The sequence below is a fragment of the Athene noctua genome, chromosome 18, assembly GCF_965140245.1.
Source record: "Athene noctua chromosome 18, bAthNoc1.hap1.1, whole genome shotgun sequence".
NCBI lineage: Eukaryota > Metazoa > Chordata > Aves > Strigiformes > Strigidae > Athene > Athene noctua.
This window is the reverse complement of record NC_134054.1, coordinates 6,502,453-6,524,838: the sequence shown is the minus strand read 5'-3', so window position 1 is coordinate 6,524,838 and position 22,386 is coordinate 6,502,453. Positions and strand designations below refer to the sequence as shown.

Sequence of the window (22,386 nt, the reverse complement as noted above, 5' to 3'; positions counted from 1 at the left end):
CCGAGCGCAGCCCTGCCGTCCCACAAAGGGAGGATCTTTCTCCTCCCCGCCGCTAGCAGGACAAAATCTCAGCACCCGGCCGGCCCCTCCGCTCCCGACCCCGCCGCTTTCCGGCTCTTTCTGCTCCTCCCTTCACCCGCTCCCCCCAAAGCAGCCCGGCCCGGGGGGGCGCGGGCCCTCCCCGAGCGCACCCTCACTCCGAGCGAGCCGGCAGACTGAGGCTTCGCTTAGTGCCGGGGCCCTGGGATGTGGCTCTGGCTGTTGTGCCGGGCTGGAAAGCCGCAATCCCGGCTCTCGGGGCGAGGACAGCGACCGCCCGGGGCCCAGGAGTCGCGCGCCGGCTGCGCCGCGGCCGTTGGGGCGGGGATTCCCCGCTTCGAAAAATGCCGGGATCAACCGCCGCGGGGGGGCGGGCGGGGAACCCCCGGCCCCGCTCCCAGCAACGGCCTTTGCCCCTTTGAATGAAGGCTCAGGGCAGCGGCAGTTTGGTCCCCAGTGTCACCCCCCCCTCCCCGGCAAACTCCTGTGCCCTCAGTAAGGGAGGCCCCAGCAACGCTCGCGGGAGAGGGCGGGGGGCGAGGAAGTAAAAGAGTAAAAAGCGTAAAAAGCGTAAAAAGCACAGAACATGCGCCCCCCCGCGCAAGCCTCCGGCCCCTGACAGCCGGCATCGATGGCCCGAGCTGCCCGGCCGAGCCCCCGGCAGAGCTGTCCCGCTGTCCCACCGCCCTCCCCAGCCAGCCCACCGCTCCCCGCCGCTTTCGGCCACCGCTGCCGGCCCTTACCCCGTCCCGGCGATGGCCCCCAACTTCCAAACTTCAAGCCCGAGCACGGAGACGTAAAAAAAAAACCACGAGGATGGGGGAAAAAAGAAAAAAAAAAAAAAAAAAAAAAAAAAAAGAGGCCAAAAATGAAAAGCGGCCGCAAGTGCGGAGCGGGGGGTGGCGGGAGGTGGTCGGTGCTGCTCCCGGCGCCGGGCCCAGCCGCCGAGTCCCCGGGATGTCCCGGCCGCTCAGGGGCTGCCGTTAAGTAGCGGCTCCGAAAGGCTTCCCGCGTTGCCACGGCGACGCTCCGCCCCGTCGCCAGCTCCCGGCCCTGCCATTGGCCCCGGCGTTGCCATGGGGAGCTGGAGGGCACCTGCCAATCTGGCTGGGACGGGGCCATCTGGGGACCGATCCCGGGCTGGGGGAGCCCCTGGAGGGGTCGGACGGGCAGGGCTGGGGCACCCCGGGATGCGCCGGGGGCCCCACAGCCGGGGCCCAAATCCGGCCCCGGCAAACCCCAAACCTGGGTCCTGCCCCCCGCCCCCCCTCCGGGGCTTGGCACAGGCACGACCCCGGCCCTTTCCTCCTGCCCGTGCCCCCACACTGCCCCGCTGGCCCTGAGCAGCCCACAGCGACTGGGGCAGAGCTGAAGGGGGCAGGGGCCCGGCAGGCCCCCCAGTTAAACAGGGGGGTGCGCCTTTAGCTCCTTCCAAAGATGACAGCCCCGTGGCCCTGGAAGAAATCCCTGAGCCCACCGTTGCCAGCCCGAGGGCTTGAGCAGAGACCAGGGAGGGACCCCCCCTCCCCAGCCCAGGGGCTTGGCTGAGAGCAGCCAGGAAGCCCAGGGGCAGCCTGTTTGCTTTCAGCCCACAGCACAAGGCTGCCCTTGGGGGCACCGTGGGGCTTCGGCGGGTCTCGGGGAGCTTCGCACTCCTCCTCCCGTGGGCACTTCTCCTGCCCACTGCCCCAGTGCAGAAGGGCGTTGCAGAGCAAGGGCCAGGGGAGCAGCCAGACCCGCTCTCAAGGGCGGCTGCTGCCTGCTGAAGGGCTGTGGACCAGGAGGGATTTTCCTGCCCGGATCCCTGAGGATTTGGGCAAGACAGGCTGGGGGGGTCAAACCCTCTCCCCAGCACACAGGCAGCTGCTCCTCTGATTGGGCCTGTCCCCAGTGGCCGCAGGCCGGGAGCTGACCCGTGCTGGCACCGGCGGTGGAGGAGGCAGGAGGCAACTCCCAGGCAAGCAGAAATTTATTTGGCTTTTAAAGCGCACCTTGAATCGGGCTCAGCGTTGCCCTGGGTGAGCAAAAGAAGTGCAAAGCAACAGTCTAGACCCTCTAGCAACTGCAGTGATGATCTGGGGTACAACCAGTATGAAAGCTCCTTCTGAGAGTGACCAGGTCCTGCATCCTTAAGGAAACCTGCTGCTGCTGCTGCTGCTGCTCCCCCGGCCTTGGGGTCTGCGTAGGGATTTCTCTCACATCCCACTCCTCTCCCTGCTGCAGCTTTTCCAGCAGTTTCTTGGGGATTTTTCCCCTCAGGTCTCAAGTATCTTCTCACAGAGGTGCTACCACCAGCGCTGATGGGCTCAGCCTTGGCCAGCAGCGGGGCCGACTTGGAGCCGGGGAAGCTTCTAGCAGCTTCTCACAGGAGCCACCCCTGTAGCCCCTCGCCTGACGCCAAAAAAACCAACGCCCAAACTGCATTTCCCCTAGCGCCCTGCTATTAAGAAATGCTACTGCAAAAATTAGAGCTTTTTTTTGAATAAATCATATTTAATAGAGAAAAACAAATAAATAAGCAAACGTGCTGAGTTTATAAACCCTTTCTTCTTCTCTCAGCATAAGTTGGGAGGGAAGTTGAACTTGGCAGAATCCAGAAGGGACTCCTATCTACTTGCTAGCTAATTATCACACTACCTACCATCTCCTCTAAACAGAAAAAGGAAGGAGACACAGACAAACGGGGAGGGAATTGCACTTAGCCAATCGAGTCCCAAACCAACAGGAATCTTGTGTCTTGGATGGGATTTAACAGGTGCTCTCCTTTAGCCCTGAAGGAACATATGGCCTGTCCATTAAAAAGAGCTAATGAACTGACAAACTGACTATATAAATATATAAATATATAAATATATAAATTAAAAAAATAGAGAGAGAATTCACATTCTTTGATTTAAAAGTAAAAAAATAGTGTTATATTTTTTCATGGGGGAAACTCTTGCACTAGACACTGCTGATGTGACCATTAAAGATATATCAAACAGTCCTTGTGCTGGTATTTTTTTCTCCACCCGGTGTTTCCCCCCTGGTCAGTCATCTGAGGAGGAAGCTGGTCAAAGGCACTGTAGATGTCTCTGTCTCGGGAACGTTTTGTCCCTTGGGAGTGCCAGCAGCATGGGGGGAGCATCCTCCTACAGTCTGTGGGGGCTCTGAAGGGTGTCTGGCCTCTTAGATGGGCGATGCCAGACTGCTCCAGTCACTCCCACCTGCTGGCAAAGAGGCATCGCGGGGCTCAAACAACTGCTCGATGTTAACACAGTTGTAGAGGTCATCCTCTGTCTCTTCAGACCAGGGATGATGCAGGAGGGAAGTGGCCAACCAGGTTTCACCAAAGTCCAGGTTGTTCTCACTGGATTCGGTGAGGACCTGCTCCTGGCCCTGGGCACAGTCCCCGTGCTGCCCGTCTGCTGTCGAGTCCAGGTTGACTTTTGAGGGCTTGTTTGGAGGCGTGAGCTCCAGATCTTCAAAATGGCACAGTTCCCCAGTCAGGCTGGTGCCAAAGATGGCTTCCAAGGCCAAGTGCCCTTCCAGCCATCCCAGCTCAGGCTGCTCCCCCTGGCTCGGCAAGGCAGAGTTGGAAAGCCGAGGCACCACTTGCTGGAGCGAGGGCTGCTTGCACTTGTGCCCTGCTGGACTGGAGTCCAGGGCGCCGGTGACTCCTTCTAACTCTTCCAGCAGCTGCTGCGACTCCACGCTGACAGTGAGGATGTTCTTGGAGGCGGGAGACGAAGCAGCTGGGCTGGCGACGCACTGATCTTCTGGCTGGGCTCTGTCGGTGGAGGCCGGGTGGAGCTGCACTGGGGACATTCTCAACTAACAAACTAACTGACAAACTAACAAACTAACTGACAAACTAACAAACTAACTGACAAACTAACAAACTATCAAACTTACAACTATCAAACTTACAAACTTATGAATGAACGAACTTACTAACACACTAATGAAGTTTTAACAGACTAACGGATGAACTGACTATAAATGAATAAATATATAAATAAATAAAAATTACATATATATATATATATATATATATATAAAATTCACAGTCCTTCCTTTAGAAGTAAAAAAATAGTGTTATATTTCTTCATGGGGGAAACTCATGCTGTAGACACTGCTGCTGTGACCATTAAAGTTATAGCAAGCAGTTCTTGCACGGTATTTTTTTCTCCCCCCCGTGTTTCCCCCCTGGTCAGTCATCTGAGGAGGATGCCAAACTGCTCCACTCGCTGCCATCCACTGGCAAAGAGGGAACACGGGGCTCAAACAACTGCTCGATGTTAACACAGTTGTAGAGGTCATCCTCTGTCTCTTCAGACCAGGGATGATGCAGGAGGGAAGTGGCCAACCAGGTTTCACCAAAATGCAGGTTGTTCTCACTGGATTCAGTGAGGACCTGCTCCTGGCTCTGGGCACAGTCCCCGTGCTGCCCGTCTGCCGTCAAGTCCAGGTTGACTCTTGTGGCCTTGTTTGGAGGCGTGAGCTCCAGATCTTCAAAAAGGGACAATTCCCCAGTCAGGCTGGTGTCAAAGATGGCTTCCAAGGCCAAGTCCCCTTCCAGCCATCCCAGCTCAGGCTGCTCCCCCTGGCTCGGCACGGCAGAGTTGGAAAGCCGAGGCACCTTAGCCGAGGCAGGAGCTGGAGCAGCTGGGCTGGCGACACACTGAGCTTCTGCACGGGCTCTTTTGGTGGAGGCCGGCTGGAGCTGCACGGGGGTCATTCGCCGCTTTCTGGAGCCGCCGTTCTTGAGCTGGTCGGAGTACTGGGGGTCCAGCTTCCAAAAGCCACCTTTCCCCGGATCGCTCTTCTCCCGAGGCACCCTGATGAAGCACTTCTGCAGGGACAGGTTGCGCCGGATGGAATTCTGGACCCAAAAGAGAAAAAAAACAAGGCTGAATGCTTGTCTGCTGCTGCAGCCACCACCTGTGTGCAGAGGCTGGTGGAAAAGGCCATTTTCAGCAAGGACCTTTGGGAAAAAGCAAGCAGAAACAGCAATGTCAAGCCAGCCTGGACTGCATGCCCAGCAGAAAGTCCCCCGCCCCGAGTCACTGACAGAGTTTTCTTGCCTCTCGTCTGCTCCAGCCAGAGGTGGCAGGAGCCAAGGGGGTCGAGCGAGGACTTGCCAACCAAGAGGAACTTTGGGGCAACTGTTCTTGGCTGTGACTTTTGACCGTGGGGCCTTGGATCATGGCGAGCACTGGCAGGACCCAGACAGACTTGCTCCAGGCGTGGAGCTAAGCTGGAGGAGGGCAGGTCCTCCTCCATGGCTAAGGAAGGGTCTTTACCCTGCTGTGGCCAGGACCCCATTACAAGTGGCAACACATGGCAGCACCACGGGAGGTGGCACCAGCAGCAGGAGCACAGATAACCCCGCAAACAGTCCAGGCTGTGGTAACTCCAGATTTATCGTTTCACAAAGTTTTACAAGGGTCACAGACTTGCAAGCTGAATTCTCTGCTCCCCATCTGCCCTCCCCATGCCAAACTCGATTCAGCCTGGGCTGCCCTCTATTATCACCCGGTCAGAGAACGTATTTGTCATTCCTGCCTGCAAGAATCCTGTGAATCCCCTGCAGCCCTGCAGAGAGGGATTGGAAACCTTCTTTCTTTCTGGAAGGCACCCCGTTAATTAAAACCGCGATGATCCTCCAGCCACGAGTTTGCAGGAGAAAGTCAACCCGCTGGCACACAGCTCGTCGTCCCTCCTGGCTCCCCTAGGTCCCCCCAGCACAGGGGAGGCCGGGGGACCCGGGTGGTCCTGGAAGGGAAGCGGGGAGTTCCCTTCCCCGTGATGGGCTCCAAGAGCCACCAGAGACCCGCCTGCCCGGGGAGAAGGTGGGCAGCGCCTGGGCAGGGGGTTTGCAGGGCTTTTGCCCAGCCCTGCCTGGGTGAGCCCTGGCTGCTGGGATCACTGGCACACTGCGGATTTGGGCTGGGAATAAGCGGAGCGGAGGGATGAGCCACCTGGGTCCCTCCTGCCCTGCCACACCGCAGAGAGCGTCGCATGCTGAAGATCCCCTTGTGTGATGGAGGAGGGCAGGGAGCCAAGGTGGCTGGGAAAAGCCCCCAAAAGCTGGTGAGCCAGGGGGCTGTCCCCTACCCCCTGGGGACACGTTGGTGCTCAATGGGGACAGCAGCCCTATAGGCCCTCTCTCGGGCTGCCCTCTGAGGCCTCCCCAGCTCGGCACACTGATGGAGCCTCCTTTGCCTGTCCAAGGGGACAGACCTGCCCTCTGGCCTGCCTGGAAAGCGGCAGCACTTCTGCTCGGAACCTGCCCAGCCAGGGCTTTGTCCAACAAGCAGCATCTCCGTGGAGATCCTCTGCTATGCCTGGTCCTCAGCGCCCCGCGATGCTGGTGATTTCGTCTGTGCTCGGCGTCGAGGGACTCAGGACCCCATGAGAGTTCCAGGAAGGTGGAGCTGGGGACAGTTTCCCATTACAGCCCTTCCCCACCGGCTGCCAGTGCTGCTCTGCTCCCAGTGGGATGCAGTATCCCCACAGGAGTTCGCCTTGCCCGCCGGAGGCTGTGGAAAGCCCTCCCCAGCCCTGCGGGGAGAGAGAACAAGCAAGGGGGTCTCCACATCTCCTACCTGCCAGGTGGGATCGGCGTGTCGGAAATAGCAGAAGTTGTTGCTAATCCACTGGCAGATGGCGGAGAGGGTGATGGGCTTGTCGCTGGCTTCCATCGCCATGCAGATGAGGGTGGCGTAGGAGTAGGGGGGCTTGACGTGCGGGTTGGTCTTGTAGTCCACGTCATCCGTGAGCTGGGGGTGCGTGGCCATGGCGTGTTGTGCTGCCCTTGAGGTGGAGGAGGAGACGGGCTTGCAGAGAGCCTGGGACGTGGGCACGCACAGCGGCTCAGCGGCCAGGGGCGAGCATGGGGCGGCAAAGCTGGGGATGCTGGGACCGTCGATGGGACCGGCTATGCCGATGTCCTTGAGGGAGAAGTCCCGCAGCCACATGAGGCTGGTCACACTGTCTACCCGGCGGCCCGAGTGCCCCATGCGAGCCGCCGGCCTTCTGGTCTCTCCTGCCCGCTGGCAGCTCAGCCGCCCCTCAGCCATGGCTCAGCACCTCTTGCGTTGATGGGACTGCCGCACGTCAAGGGGAGGCAGGGAGGGATGGAGGGAAGGGGACAGGGAGGGAGGCAGGAAGGCAGGGAGGGGATGGGGGCAGATCCTGCAAGAAAAACAGGGAGAGGCTTGAGGCCCCCTGCGGTGCAGCCGCTCTCTGGCAGCCGGGCAGGGCTGGGCACGGCTGCTCCCGCTGCCGCTGCCTCAGCCCCGTCCCCGGGCGGCCGCGCTCGGGAGCTGCAACGCCGCCCCCGGGGGTGCTTTAGCGGCCCTGACCGTCGGGGAATGCCCTCAGCCCGCCGTGCCCCGGGCTCACCCACACCCCGCGCGGGTGCCGCTGCCCAGCAAAGCCTTCGGCCGAAGCAAAATGCAAAACCAAAGAGCAACACCCGCCGCCCCCCCAATCCCCCAAACAACCCCCCACAGTCCGAGCGCAGCCCTGCCGTCCCACAAAGGGAGGATCTTTCTCCTCCCCGCCGCTAGCAGGACAAAATCTCAGCACCCGGCCGGCCCCTCCGCTCCCGACCCCGCCGCTTTCCGGCTCTTTCTGCTCCTCCCTTCACCCGCTCCCCCCAAAGCAGCCCGGCCCGGGGGGGCGCGGGCCCTCCCCGAGCGCACCCTCACTCCGAGCGAGCCGGCAGACTGAGGCTTCGCTTAGTGCCGGGGCCCTGGGATGTGGCTCTGGCTGTTGTGCCGGGCTGGAAAGCCGCAATCCCGGCTCTCGGGGCGAGGACAGCGACCGCCCGGGGCCCAGGAGTCGCGCGCCGGCTGCGCCGCGGGCGTTGGGGCGGGGATTCCCCGCTTCGAAAAATGCCGGGATCAACCGCCGCGGGGGGGCGGGCGGGGAACCCCCGGCCCCGCTCCCAGCAACGGCCTTTGCCCCTTTGAATGAAGGCTCAGGGCAGCGGCAGTTTGGTCCCCAGTGTCACCCCCCCCTCCCCGGCAAACTCCTGTGCCCTCAGTAAGGGAGGCCCCAGCAACGCTCGCGGGAGAGGGCGGGGGGCGAGGAAGTAAAAGAGTAAAAAGCGTAAAAAGCGTAAAAAGCACAGAACATGCGCCCCCCCGCGCAAGCCTCCGGCCCCTGACAGCCGGCATCGATGGCCCGAGCTGCCCGGCCGAGCCCCCGGCAGAGCTGTCCCGCTGTCCCACCGCCCTCCCCAGCCAGCCCACCGCTCCCCGCCGCTTTCGGCCACCGCTGCCGGCCCTTACCCCGTCCCGGCGATGGCCCCCAACTTCCAAACTTCAAGCCCGAGCACGGAGACGTAAAAAAAAAAACACGAGGATGGGGGAAAAAAGAAAAAAAAAAAAAAAAAAAAAAAAAAAAAAGAGGCCAAAAATGAAAAGCGGCCGCAAGTGCGGAGCGGGGGGTGGCGGGAGGTGGTCGGTGCTGCTCCCGGCGCCGGGCCCAGCCGCCGAGTCCCCGGGATGTCCCGGCCGCTCAGGGGCTGCCGTTAAGTAGCGGCTCCGAAAGGCTTCCCGCGTTGCCACGGCGACGCTCCGCCCCGTCGCCAGCTCCCGGCCCTGCCATTGGCCCCGGCGTTGCCATGGGGAGCTGGAGGGCACCTGCCAATCTGGCTGGGACGGGGCCATCTGGGGACCGATCCCGGGCTGGGGGAGCCCCTGGAGGGGTCGGACGGGCAGGGCTGGGGCACCCCGGGATGCGCCGGGGGCCCCACAGCCGGGGCCCAAATCCGGCCCCGGCAAACCCCAAACCTGGGTCCTGCCCCCCGCCCCCCCTCCGGGGCTTGGCACAGGCACGACCCCGGCCCTTTCCTCCTGCCCGTGCCCCCACACTGCCCCGCTGGCCCTGAGCAGCCCACAGCGACTGGGGCAGAGCTGAAGGGGGCAGGGGCCCGGCAGGCCCCCCAGTTAAACAGGGGGGTGCGCCTTTAGCTCCTTCCAAAGATGACAGCCCCGTGGCCCTGGAAGAAATCCCTGAGCCCACCGTTGCCAGCCCGAGGGCTTGAGCAGAGACCAGGGAGGGACCCCCCCTCCCCAGCCCAGGGGCTTGGCTGAGAGCAGCCAGGAAGCCCAGGGGCAGCCTGTTTGCTTTCAGCCCACAGCACAAGGCTGCCCTTGGGGGCACCGTGGGGCTTCGGCGGGTCTCGGGGAGCTTCGCACTCCTCCTCCCGTGGGCACTTCTCCTGCCCACTGCCCCAGTGCGGAAGGGCGTTGCAGAGCAAGGGCCAGGGGAGCAGCCAGACCCGCTCTCAAGGGCGGCTGCTGCCTGCTGAAGGGCTGTGGACCAGGAGGGATTTTCCTGCCCGGATCCCTGAGGATTTGGGCAAGACAGGCTGGGGGGGTCAAACCCTCTCCCCAGCACACAGGCAGCTGCCCCTCTGATTGGGCCTGTCCCCAGTGGCCGCAGGCCGGGAGCTGACCCGTGCTGGCACCGGCGGTGGAGGAGGCAGGAGGCAACTCCCAGGCAAGCAGAAATTTATTTGGCTTTTAAAGCGCACCTTGAATCGGGCTCAGCGTTGCCCTGGGTGAGCAAAAGAAGTGCAAAGCAACAGTCTAGACCCTCTAGCAACTGCAGTGATGATCTGGGGTACAACCAGTATGAAAGCTCCTTCTGAGAGTGACCAGGTCCTGCATCCTTAAGGAAACCTGCTGCTGCTGCTGCTGCTGCTCCCCCGGCCTTGGGGTCTGCGTAGGGATTTCTCTCACATCCCACTCCTCTCCCTGCTGCAGCTTTTCCAGCAGTTTCTTGGGGCTTTTCCCCCTCAGGTCTCAAGTATCTTCTCACAGAGGTGCTACCACCAGCGCTGATGGGCTCAGCCTTGGCCAGCAGCGGGGCCGACTTGGAGCCGGGGAAGCTTCTAGCAGCTTCTCACAGGAGCCACCCCTGTAGCCCCTCGCCTGACGCCAAAAAAACCAACGCCCAAACTGCATTTCCCCTAGCGCCCTGCTATTAAGAAATGCTACTGCAAAAATTAGAGCTTTTTTTTGAATAAATCATATTTAATAGAGAAAAACAAATAAATAAGCAAACGTGCTGAGTTTATAAACCCTTTCTTCTTCTCTCAGCATAAGTTGGGAGGGAAGTTGAACTTGGCAGAATCCAGAAGGGACTCCTATCTACTTGCTAGCTAATTATCACACTACCTACCATCTCCTCTAAACAGAAAAAGGAAGGAGACACAGACAAACGGGGAGGGAATTGCACTTAGCCAATCGAGTCCCAAACCAACAGGAATCTTGTGTCTTGGATGGGATTTAACAGGTGCTCTCCTTTAGCCCTGAAGGAACATATGGCCTGTCCATTAAAAAGAGCTAATGAACTGACAAACTGACTATATAAATATATAAATATATAAATATATAAATTAAAAAAATAGAGAGAGAATTCACATTCTTTGCTTTAAAAGTAAAAAAATAGTGTTATATTTTTTCATGGGGGAAACTCTTGCACTAGACACTGCTGATGTGACCATTAAAGATATATCAAACAGTCCTTGTGCTGGTATTTTTTTCTCCACCCGGTGTTTCCCCCCTGGTCAGTCATCTGAGGAGGAAGCTGGTCAAAGGCACTGTAGATGTCTCTGTCTCGGGGACGTTTTGTCCCTTGGGAGTGCCAGCAGCATGGGGGGAGCATCCTCCTACAGTCTGTGGGGGCTCTGAAGGGTGTCTGGCCTCTTAGATGGGCGATGCCAGACTGCTCCAGTCACTCCCACCTGCTGGCAAAGAGGCATCGCGGGGCTCAAACAACTGCTCGATGTTAACACAGTTGTAGAGGTCATCCTCTGTCTCTTCAGACCAGGGATGATGCAGGAGGGAAGTGGCCAACCAGGTTTCACCAAAGTCCAGGTTGTTCTCACTGGATTCGGTGAGGACCTGCTCCTGGCCCTGGGCACAGTCCCCGTGCTGCCCGTCTGCTGTCGAGTCCAGGTTGACTTTTGAGGGCTTGTTTGGAGGCGTGAGCTCCAGATCTTCAAAATGGCACAGTTCCCCAGTCAGGCTGGTGCCAAAGATGGCTTCCAAGGCCAAGTGCCCTTCCAGCCATCCCAGCTCAGGCTGCTCCCCCTGGCTCGGCAAGGCAGAGTTGGAAAGCCGAGGCACCACTTGCTGGAGCGAGGGCTGCTTGCACTTGTGCCCTGCTGGACTGGAGTCCAGGGCGCCGGTGACTCCTTCTAACTCTTCCAGCAGCTGCTGCGACTCCACGCTGACAGTGAGGATGTTCTTGGAGGCGGGAGACGAAGCAGCTGGGCTGGCGACGCACTGATCTTCTGGCTGGGCTCTGTCGGTGGAGGCCGGGTGGAGCTGCACTGGGGACATTCTCAACTAACAAACTAACTGACAAACTAACAAACTAACTGACAAACTAACAAACTAACTGACAAACTAACAAACTATCAAACTTACAACTATCAAACTTACAACTATCAAACTTACAAACTTATGAAAGAACGAACTTACTAACACACTAATGAAGTTTTAACAGACTAACGGATGAACTGACTATAAATGAATAAATATATAAATAAATAAAAATTACATATATATATATATATATATATATATATATAAAATTCACAGTCCTTCCTTTAGAAGTAAAAAAATAGTGTTATATTTCTTCATGGGGGAAACTCATGCTGTAGACACTGCTGCTGTGACCATTAAAGTTATAGCAAGCAGTTCTTGCACGGTATTTTTTTCTCCCCCCCGTGTTTCCCCCCTGGTCAGTCATCTGAGGAGGATGCCAAACTGCTCCACTCGCTGCCATCCACTGGCAAAGAGGGAACACGGGGCTCAAACAACTGCTCGATGTTAACACAGTTGTAGAGGTCATCCTCTGTCTCTTCAGACCAGGGATGATGCAGGAGGGAAGTGGCCAACCAGGTTTCACCAAAATGCAGGTTGTTCTCACTGGATTCAGTGAGGACCTGCTCCTGGCTCTGGGCACAGTCCCCGTGCTGCCCGTCTGCCGTCAAGTCCAGGTTGACTCTTGTGGCCTTGTTTGGAGGCGTGAGCTCCAGATCTTCAAAAAGGGACAATTCCCCAGTCAGGCTGGTGTCAAAGATGGCTTCCAAGGCCAAGTCCCCTTCCAGCCATCCCAGCTCAGGCTGCTCCCCCTGGCTCGGCACGGCAGAGTTGGAAAGCCGAGGCACCTTAGCCGAGGCAGGAGCTGGAGCAGCTGGGCTGGCGACACACTGAGCTTCTGCACGGGCTCTTTTGGTGGAGGCCGGCTGGAGCTGCACGGGGGTCATTCGCCGCTTTCTGGAGCCGCCGTTCTTGAGCTGGTCGGAGTACTGGGGGTCCAGCTTCCAAAAGCCACCTTTCCCCGGATCGCTCTTCTCCCGAGGCACCCTGATGAAGCACTTCTGCAGGGACAGGTTGCGCCGGATGGAATTCTGGACCCAAAAGAGAAAAAAACCAAGGCTGAATGCTTGTCTGCTGCTGCAGCCACCACCTGTGTGCAGAGGCTGGTGGAAAAGGCCATTTTCAGCAAGGACCTTTGGGAAAAAGCAAGCAGAAACAGCAATGTCAAGCCAGCCTGGACTGCATGCCCAGCAGAAAGTCCCCCGCCCCGAGTCACTGACAGAGTTTTCTTGCCTCTCGTCTGCTCCAGCCAGAGGTGGCAGGAGCCAAGGGGGTCGAGCGAGGACTTGCCAACCAAGAGGAACTTTGGGGCAACTGTTCTTGGCTGTGACTTTTGACCGTGGGGCCTTGGATCATGGCGAGCACTGGCAGGACCCAGACAGACTTGCTCCAGGCGTGGAGCTAAGCTGGAGGAGGGCAGGTCCTCCTCCATGGCTAAGGAAGGGTCTTTACCCTGCTGTGGCCAGGACCCCATTACAAGTGGCAACACATGGCAGCACCACGGGAGGTGGCACCAGCAGCAGGAGCACAGATAACCCCGCAAACAGTCCAGGCTGTGGTAACTCCAGATTTATCGTTTCACAAAGTTTTACAAGGGTCACAGACTTGCAAGCTGAATTCTCTGCTCCCCATCTGCCCTCCCCATGCCAAACTCGATTCAGCCTGGGCTGCCCTCTATTATCACCCGGTCAGAGAACGTATTTGTCATTCCTGCCTGCAAGAATCCTGTGAATCCCCTGCAGCCCTGCAGAGAGGGATTGGAAACCTTCTTTCTTTCTGGAAGGCACCCCGTTAATTAAAACCGCGATGATCCTCCAGCCACGAGTTTGCAGGAGAAAGTCAACCCGCTGGCACACAGCTCGTCGTCCCTCCTGGCTCCCCTAGGTCCCCCCAGCACAGGGGAGGCCGGGGGACCCGGGTGGTCCTGGAAGGGAAGCGGGGAGTTCCCTTCCCCGTGATGGGCTCCAAGAGCCACCAGAGACCCGCCTGCCCGGGGAGAAGGTGGGCAGCGCCTGGGCAGGGGGTTTGCAGGGCTTTTGCCCAGCCCTGCCTGGGTGAGCCCTGGCTGCTGGGATCACTGGCACACTGCGGATTTGGGCTGGGAATAAGCGGAGCGGAGGGATGAGCCACCTGGGTCCCTCCTGCCCTGCCACACCGCAGAGAGCGTCGCATGCTGAAGATCCCCTTGTGTGATGGAGGAGGGCAGGGAGCCAAGGTGGCTGGGAAAAGCCCCCAAAAGCTGGTGAGCCAGGGGGCTGTCCCCTACCCCCTGGGGACACGTTGGTGCTCAATGGGGACAGCAGCCCTATAGGCCCTCTCTCGGGCTGCCCTCTGAGGCCTCCCCAGCTCGGCACACTGATGGAGCCTCCTTTGCCTGTCCAAGGGGACAGACCTGCCCTCTGGCCTGCCTGGAAAGCGGCAGCACTTCTGCTCGGAACCTGCCCAGCCAGGGCTTTGTCCAACAAGCAGCATCTCCGTGGAGATCCTCTGCTATGCCTGGTCCTCAGCGCCCCGCGATGCTGGTGATTTCGTCTGTGCTCGGCGTCGAGGGACTCAGGACCCCATGAGAGTTCCAGGAAGGTGGAGCTGGGGACAGTTTCCCATTACAGCCCTTCCCCACCGGCTGCCAGTGCTGCTCTGCTCCCAGTGGGATGCAGTATCCCCACAGGAGTTCGCCTTGCCCGCCGGAGGCTGTGGAAAGCCCTCCCCAGCCCTGCGGGGAGAGAGAACAAGCAAGGGGGTCTCCACATCTCCTACCTGCCAGGTGGGATCGGCGTGTCGGAAATAGCAGAAGTTGTTGCTAATCCACTGGCAGATGGCGGAGAGGGTGATGGGCTTGTCGCTGGCTTCCATCGCCATGCAGATGAGGGTGGCGTAGGAGTAGGGGGGCTTGACGTGCGGGTTGGTCTTGTAGTCCACGTCATCCGTGAGCTGGGGGTGCGTGGCCATGGCGTGTTGTGCTGCCCTTGAGGTGGAGGAGGAGACGGGCTTGCAGAGAGCCTGGGACGTGGGCACGCACAGCGGCTCAGCGGCCAGGGGCGAGCATGGGGCGGCAAAGCTGGGGATGCTGGGACCGTCGATGGGACCGGCTATGCCGATGTCCTTGAGGGAGAAGTCCCGCAGCCACATGAGGCTGGTCACACTGTCTACCCGGCGGCCCGAGTGCCCCATGCGAGCCGCCGGCCTTCTGGTCTCTCCTGCCCGCTGGCAGCTCAGCCGCCCCTCAGCCATGGCTCAGCACCTCTTGCGTTGATGGGACTGCCGCACGTCAAGGGGAGGCAGGGAGGGATGGAGGGAAGGGGACAGGGAGGGAGGCAGGAAGGCAGGGAGGGGATGGGGGCAGATCCTGCAAGAAAAACAGGGAGAGGCTTGAGGCCCCCTGCGGTGCAGCCGCTCTCTGGCAGCCGGGCAGGGCTGGGCACGGCTGCTCCCGCTGCCGCTGCCTCAGCCCCGTCCCCGGGCGGCCGCGCTCGGGAGCTGCAACGCCGCCCCCGGGGGTGCTTTAGCGGCCCTGACCCTCGGGGAATGCCCTCAGCCCGCCGTGCCCCGGGCTCACCCACACCCCGCGCGGGTGCCGCTGCCCAGCAAAGCCTTCGGCCGAAGCAAAATGCAAAACCAAAGAGCAACACCCGCCGCCCCCCCAATCCCCCAAACAACCCCCCACAGTCCGAGCGCAGCCCTGCCGTCCCACAAAGGGAGGATCTTTCTCCTCCCCGCCGCTAGCAGGACAAAATCTCAGCACCCGGCCGGCCCCTCCGCTCCCGACCCCGCCGCTTTCCGGCTCTTTCTGCTCCTCCCTTCACCCGCTCCCCCCAAAGCAGCCCGGCCCGGGGGGGCGCGGGCCCTCCCCGAGCGCACCCTCACTCCGAGCGAGCCGGCAGACTGAGGCTTCGCTTAGTGCCGGGGCCCTGGGATGTGGCTCTGGCTGTTGTGCCGGGCTGGAAAGCCGCAATCCCGGCTCTCGGGGCGAGGACAGCGACCGCCCGGGGCCCAGGAGTCGCGCGCCGGCTGCGCCGCGGCCGTTGGGGCGGGGATTCCCCGCTTCGAAAAATGCCGGGATCAACCGCCGCGGGGGGGCGGGCGGGGAACCCCCGGCCCCGCTCCCAGCAACGGCCTTTGCCCCTTTGAATGAAGGCTCAGGGCAGCGGCAGTTTGGTCCCCAGTGTCACCCCCCCCTCCCCGGCAAACTCCTGTGCCCTCAGTAAGGGAGGCCCCAGCAACGCTCGCGGGAGAGGGCGGGGGGCGAGGAAGTAAAAGAGTAAAAAGCGTAAAAAGCGTAAAAAGCACAGAACATGCGCCCCCCCGCGCAAGCCTCCGGCCCCTGACAGCCGGCATCGATGGCCCGAGCTGCCCGGCCGAGCCCCCGGCAGAGCTGTCCCGCTGTCCCACCGCCCTCCCCAGCCAGCCCACCGCTCCCCGCCGCTTTCGGCCACCGCTGCCGGCCCTTACCCCGTCCCGGCGATGGCCCCCAACTTCCAAACTTCAAGCCCGAGCACGGAGACGTAAAAAAAAAAACACGAGGATGGGGGAAAAAAGAAAAAAAAAAAAAAAAAAAAAAAAAAAAGAGGCCAAAAATGAAAAGCGGCCGCAAGTGCGGAGCGGGGGGTGGCGGGAGGTGGTCGGTGCTGCTCCCGGCGCCGGGCCCAGCCGCCGAGTCCCCGGGATGTCCCGGCCGCTCAGGGGCTGCCGTTAAGTAGCGGCTCCGAAAGGCTTCCCGCGTTGCCACGGCGACGCTCCGCCCCGTCGCCAGCTCCCGGCCCTGCCATTGGCCCCGGCGTTGCCATGGGGAGCTGGAGGGCACCTGCCAATCTGGCTGGGACGGGGCCATCTGGGGACCGATCCCGGGCTGGGGGAGCCCCTGGAGGGGTCGGACGGGCAGGGCTGGGGCACCCCGGGATGCGCCGGGGGCCCCACAGCCGGGGCCCAAATCCGGCCCCGGCAAACCCCAAACCTGGGTCCTGCCCCCCGCCCCCCCTCCGGGGCTTGGCACAGGCACGACCCCGGCCCTTTCCTCCTGCCCGTGCCCCCACACTGCCCCGCTGGCCCTGAGCAGCCCACAGCGACTGGGGCAGAGCTGAAGGGGGCAGGGGCCCGGCAGGCCCCCCAGTTAAACAGGGGGGTGCGCCTTTAGCTCCTTCCAAAGATGACAGCCCCGTGGCCCTGGAAGAAATCCCTGAGCCCACCGTTGCCAGCCCGAGGGCTTGAGCAGAGACCAGGGAGGGACCCCCCCTCCCCAGCCCAGGGGCTTGGCTGAGAGCAGCCAGGAAGCCCAGGGGCAGCCTGTTTGCTTTCAGCCCACAGCACAAGGCTGCCCTTGGGGGCACCGTGGGGCTTCGGCGGGTCTCGGGGAGCTTCGCACTCCTCCTCCCGTGGGCACTTCTCCTGCCCACTGCCCCAGTGCGGAAGGGCGTTGCAGAGCAAGGGCCAGGGGAGCAGCCAGACCCGCTCTCAAGGGCGGCTGCTGCCTGCTGAAGGGCTGTGGACCAGGAGGGATTTTCCTGCCCGGATCCCTGAGGATTTGGGCAAGACAGGCTGGGGGGGTCAAACCCTCTCCCCAGCACACAGGCAGCTGCTCCTCTGATTGGGCCTGTCCCCAGTGGCCGCAGGCCGGGAGCTGACCCGTGCTGGCACCGGCGGTGGAGGAGGCAGGAGGCAACTCCCAGGCAAGCAGAAATTTATTTGGCTTTTAAAGCGCACCTTGAATCGGGCTCAGCGTTGCCCTGGGTGAGCAAAAGAAGTGCAAAGCAACAGTCTAGACCCTCTAGCAACTGCAGTGATGATCTGGGGTACAACCAGTATGAAAGCTCCTTCTGAGAGTGACCAGGTCCTGCATCCTTAAGGAAACCTGCTGCTGCTGCTGCTGCTGCTCCCCCGGCCTTGGGGTCTGCGTAGGGATTTCTCTCACATCCCACTCCTCTCCCTGCTGCAGCTTTTCCAGCAGTTTCTTGGGGATTTTTCCCCTCAGGTCTCAAGTATCTTCTCACAGAGGTGCTACCACCAGCGCTGATGGGCTCAGCCTTGGCCAGCAGCGGGGCCGACTTGGAGCCGGGGAAGCTTCTAGCAGCTTCTCACAGGAGCCACCCCTGTAGCCCCTCGCCTGACGCCAAAAAAACCAACGCCCAAACTGCATTTCCCCTAGCGCCCTGCTATTAAGAAATGCTACTGCAAAAATTAGAGCTTTTTTTTGAATAAATCATATTTAATAGAGAAAAACAAATAAATAAGCAAACGTGCTGAGTTTATAAACCCTTTCTTCTTCTCTCAGCATAAGTTGGGAGGGAAGTTGAACTTGGCAGAATCCAGAAGGGACTCCTATCTACTTGCTAGCTAATTATCACACTACCTACCATCTCCTCTAAACAGAAAAAGGAAGGAGACACAGACAAACGGGGAGGGAATTGCACTTAGCCAATCGAGTCCCAAACCAACAGGAATCTTGTGTCTTGGATGGGATTTAACAGGTGCTCTCCTTTAGCCCTGAAGGAACATATGGCCTGTCCATTAAAAAGAGCTAATGAACTGACAAACTGACTATATAAATATATAAATATATAAATATATAAATTAAAAAAATAGAGAGAGAATTCACATTCTTTGCTTTAAAAGTAAAAAAATAGTGTTATATTTTTTCATGGGGGAAACTCTTGCACTAGACACTGCTGATGTGACCATTAAAGATATATCAAACAGTCCTTGTGCTGGTATTTTTTTCTCCACCCGGTGTTTCCCCCCTGGTCAGTCATCTGAGGAGGAAGCTGGTCAAAGGCACTGTAGATGTCTCTGTCTCGGGAACGTTTTGTCCCTTGGGAGTGCCAGCAGCATGGGGGGAGCATCCTCCTACAGTCTGTGGGGGCTCTGAAGGGTGTCTGGCCTCTTAGATGGGCGATGCCAGACTGCTCCAGTCACTCCCACCTGCTGGCAAAGAGGCATCGCGGGGCTCAAACAACTGCTCGATGTTAACACAGTTGTAGAGGTCATCCTCTGTCTCTTCAGACCAGGGATGATGCAGGAGGGAAGTGGCCAACCAGGTTTCACCAAAGTCCAGGTTGTTCTCACTGGATTCGGTGAGGACCTGCTCCTGGCCCTGGGCACAGTCCCCGTGCTGCCCGTCTGCTGTCGAGTCCAGGTTGACTTTTGAGGGCTTGTTTGGAGGCGTGAGCTCCAGATCTTCAAAGTGGCACAGTTCCCCAGTCAGGCTGGTGCCAAAGATGGCTTCCAAGGCCAAGTGCCCTTCCAGCCATCCCAGCTCAGGCTGCTCCCCCTGGCTCGGCAAGGCAGAGTTGGAAAGCCGAGGCACCACTTGCTGGAGCGAGGGCTGCTTGCACTTGTGCCCTGCTGGACTGGAGTCCAGGGCGCCGGTGACTCCTTCTAACTCTTCCAGCAGCTGCTGCGACTCCACGCTGACAGTGAGGATGTTCTTGGAGGCGGGAGACGAAGCAGCTGGGCTGGCGACGCACTGATCTTCTGGCTGGGCTCTGTCGGTGGAGGCCGGGTGGAGCTGCACTGGGGACATTCTCAACTAACAAACTAACTGACAAACTAACAAACTAACTGACAAACTAACAAACTAACTGACAAACTAACAAACTATCAAACTTACAACTATCAAACTTACAAACTTATGAATGAACGAACTTACTAACACACTAATGAAGTTTTAACAGACTAACGGATGAACTGACTATAAATGAATAAATATATAAATAAATAAAAATTACATATATATATATATATATATATATATATATAAAATTCACAGTCCTTCCTTTAGAAGTAAAAAAATAGTGTTATATTTCTTCATGGGGGAAACTCATGCTGTAGACACTGCTGCTGTGACCATTAAAGTTATAGCAAGCAGTTCTTGCACGGTATTTTTTTCTCCCCCCCGTGTTTCCCCCCTGGTCAGTCATCTGAGGAGGATGCCAAACTGCTCCACTCGCTGCCATCCACTGGCAAAGAGGGAACACGGGGCTCAAACAACTGCTCGATGTTAACACAGTTGTAGAGGTCATCCTCTGTCTCTTCAGACCAGGGATGATGCAGGAGGGAAGTGGCCAACCAGGTTTCACCAAAATGCAGGTTGTTCTCACTGGATTCAGTGAGGACCTGCTCCTGGCTCTGGGCACAGTCCCCGTGCTGCCCGTCTGCCGTCAAGTCCAGGTTGACTCTTGTGGCCTTGTTTGGAGGCGTGAGCTCCAGATCTTCAAAAAGGGACAATTCCCCAGTCAGGCTGGTGTCAAAGATGGCTTCCAAGGCCAAGTCCCCTTCCAGCCATCCCAGCTCAGGCTGCTCCCCCTGGCTCGGCACGGCAGAGTTGGAAAGCCGAGGCACCTTAGCCGAGGCAGGAGCTGGAGCAGCTGGGCTGGCGACACACTGAGCTTCTGCACGGGCTCTTTTGGTGGAGGCCGGCTGGAGCTGCACGGGGGTCATTCGCCGCTTTCTGGAGCCGCCGTTCTTGAGCTGGTCGGAGTACTGGGGGTCCAGCTTCCAAAAGCCACCTTTCCCCGGATCGCTCTTCTCCCGAGGCACCCTGATGAAGCACTTCTGCAGGGACAGGTTGCGCCGGATGGAATTCTGGACCCAAAAGAGAAAAAAACCAAGGCTGAATGCTTGTCTGCTGCTGCAGCCACCACCTGTGTGCAGAGGCTGGTGGAAAAGGCCATTTTCAGCAAGGACCTTTGGGAAAAAGCAAGCAGAAACAGCAATGTCAAGCCAGCCTGGACTGCATGCCCAGCAGAAAGTCCCCCGCCCCGAGTCACTGACAGAGTTTTCTTGCCTCTCGTCTGCTCCAGCCAGAGGTGGCAGGAGCCAAGGGGGTCGAGCGAGGACTTGCCAACCAAGAGGAACTTTGGGGCAACTGTTCTTGGCTGTGACTTTTGACCGTGGGGCCTTGGATCATGGCGAGCACTGGCAGGACCCAGACAGACTTGCTCCAGGCGTGGAGCTAAGCTGGAGGAGGGCAGGTCCTCCTCCATGGCTAAGGAAGGGTCTTTACCCTGCTGTGGCCAGGACCCCATTACAAGTGGCAACACATGGCAGCACCACGGGAGGTGGCACCAGCAGCAGGAGCACAGATAACCCCGCAAACAGTCCAGGCTGTGGTAACTCCAGATTTATCGTTTCACAAAGTTTTACAAGGGTCACAGACTTGCAAGCTGAATTCTCTGCTCCCCATCTGCCCTCCCCATGCCAAACTCGATTCAGCCTGGGCTGCCCTCTATTATCACCCGGTCAGAGAACGTATTTGTCATTCCTGCCTGCAAGAATCCTGTGAATCCCCTGCAGCCCTGCAGAGAGGGATTGGAAACCTTCTTTCTTTCTGGAAGGCACCCCGTTAATTAAAACCGCGATGATCCTCCAGCCACGAGTTTGCAGGAGAAAGTCAACCCGCTGGCACACAGCTCGTCGTCCCTCCTGGCTCCCCTAGGTCCCCCCAGCACAGGGGAGGCCGGGGGACCCGGGTGGTCCTGGAAGGGAAGCGGGGAGTTCCCTTCCCCGTGATGGGCTCCAAGAGCCACCAGAGACCCGCCTGCCCGGGGAGAAGGTGGGCAGCGCCTGGGCAGGGGGTTTGCAGGGCTTTTGCCCAGCCCTGCCTGGGTGAGCCCTGGCTGCTGGGATCACTGGCACACTGCGGATTTGGGCTGGGAATAAGCGGAGCGGAGGGATGAGCCACCTGGGTCCCTCCTGCCCTGCCACACCGCAGAGAGCGTCGCATGCTGAAGATCCCCTTGTGTGATGGAGGAGGGCAGGGAGCCAAGGTGGCTGGGAAAAGCCCCCAAAAGCTGGTGAGCCAGGGGGCTGTCCCCTACCCCCTGGGGACACGTTGGTGCTCAATGGGGACAGCAGCCCTATAGGCCCTCTCTCGGGCTGCCCTCTGAGGCCTCCCCAGCTCGGCACACTGATGGAGCCTCCTTTGCCTGTCCAAGGGGACAGACCTGCCCTCTGGCCTGCCTGGAAAGCGGCAGCACTTCTGCTCGGAACCTGCCCAGCCAGGGCTTTGTCCAACAAGCAGCATCTCCGTGGAGATCCTCTGCTATGCCTGGTCCTCAGCGCCCCGCGATGCTGGTGATTTCGTCTGTGCTCGGCGTCGAGGGACTCAGGACCCCATGAGAGTTCCAGGAAGGTGGAGCTGGGGACAGTTTCCCATTACAGCCCTTCCCCACCGGCTGCCAGTGCTGCTCTGCTCCCAGTGGGATGCAGTATCCCCACAGGAGTTCGCCTTGCCCGCCGGAGGCTGTGGAAAGCCCTCCCCAGCCCTGCGGGGAGAGAGAACAAGCAAGGGGGTCTCCACATCTCCTACCTGCCAGGTGGGATCGGCGTGTCGGAAATAGCAGAAGTTGTTGCTAATCCACTGGCAGATGGCGGAGAGGGTGATGGGCTTGTCGCTGGCTTCCATCGCCATGCAGATGAGGGTGGCGTAGGAGTAGGGGGGCTTGACGTGCGGGTTGGTCTTGTAGTCCACGTCATCCGTGAGCTGGGGGTGCGTGGCCATGGCGTGTTGTGCTGCCCTTGAGGTGGAGGAGGAGACGGGCTTGCAGAGAGCCTGGGACGTGGGCACGCACAGCGGCTCAGCGGCCAGGGGCGAGCATGGGGCGGCAAAGCTGGGGATGCTGGGACCGTCGATGGGACCGGCTATGCCGATGTCCTTGAGGGAGAAGTCCCGCAGCCACATGAGGCTGGTCACACTGTCTACCCGGCGGCCCGAGTGCCCCATGCGAGCCGCCGGCCTTCTGGTCTCTCCTGCCCGCTGGCAGCTCAGCCGCCCCTCAGCCATGGCTCAGCACCTCTTGCGTTGATGGGACTGCCGCACGTCAAGGGGAGGCAGGGAGGGATGGAGGGAAGGGGACAGGGAGGGAGGCAGGAAGGCAGGGAGGGGATGGGGGCAGATCCTGCAAGAAAAACAGGGAGAGGCTTGAGGCCCCCTGCGGTGCAGCCGCTCTCTGGCAGCCGGGCA

At 59.5% G+C, this 22,386-nt stretch overlaps 3 protein-coding genes across 3 annotated transcripts; all 3 read right to left on the bottom strand.

The window, feature by feature from the left end:
* Positions 1–4,231: 4,231 nt before the first annotated feature.
* On the bottom strand, positions 4,232–7,103 carry LOC141968066 (forkhead box protein J1-like). Its single transcript, XM_074922401.1, has 2 exons — positions 6,630–7,103; positions 4,232–4,903 (listed from the first exon to the last, which is right to left on the bottom strand). Exons 1-2 carry the CDS (start codon positions 7,101–7,103, stop codon positions 4,232–4,234), a joined length of 1,146 nt encoding a protein of 381 aa, XP_074778502.1.
* Positions 7,104–11,791: 4,688 nt separating this feature from the next.
* Positions 11,792–14,663, bottom strand: LOC141968065 (forkhead box protein J1-like). Its single transcript, XM_074922400.1, has 2 exons — positions 14,190–14,663; positions 11,792–12,463 (listed from the first exon to the last, which is right to left on the bottom strand). The coding sequence occupies exons 1-2, from the start codon at positions 14,661–14,663 to the stop codon at positions 11,792–11,794; spliced, it is 1,146 nt and encodes a 381-aa protein (XP_074778501.1).
* A 4,671-nt stretch (positions 14,664–19,334) lies between these two features.
* LOC141968064 (forkhead box protein J1-like) lies at positions 19,335–22,206 on the bottom strand. The gene is made up of 2 exons (XM_074922399.1): positions 21,733–22,206; positions 19,335–20,006 (listed from the first exon to the last, which is right to left on the bottom strand). Exons 1-2 carry the CDS (start codon positions 22,204–22,206, stop codon positions 19,335–19,337), a joined length of 1,146 nt encoding a protein of 381 aa, XP_074778500.1.
* Between the last annotated feature and the right edge of the window lie 180 nt (positions 22,207–22,386).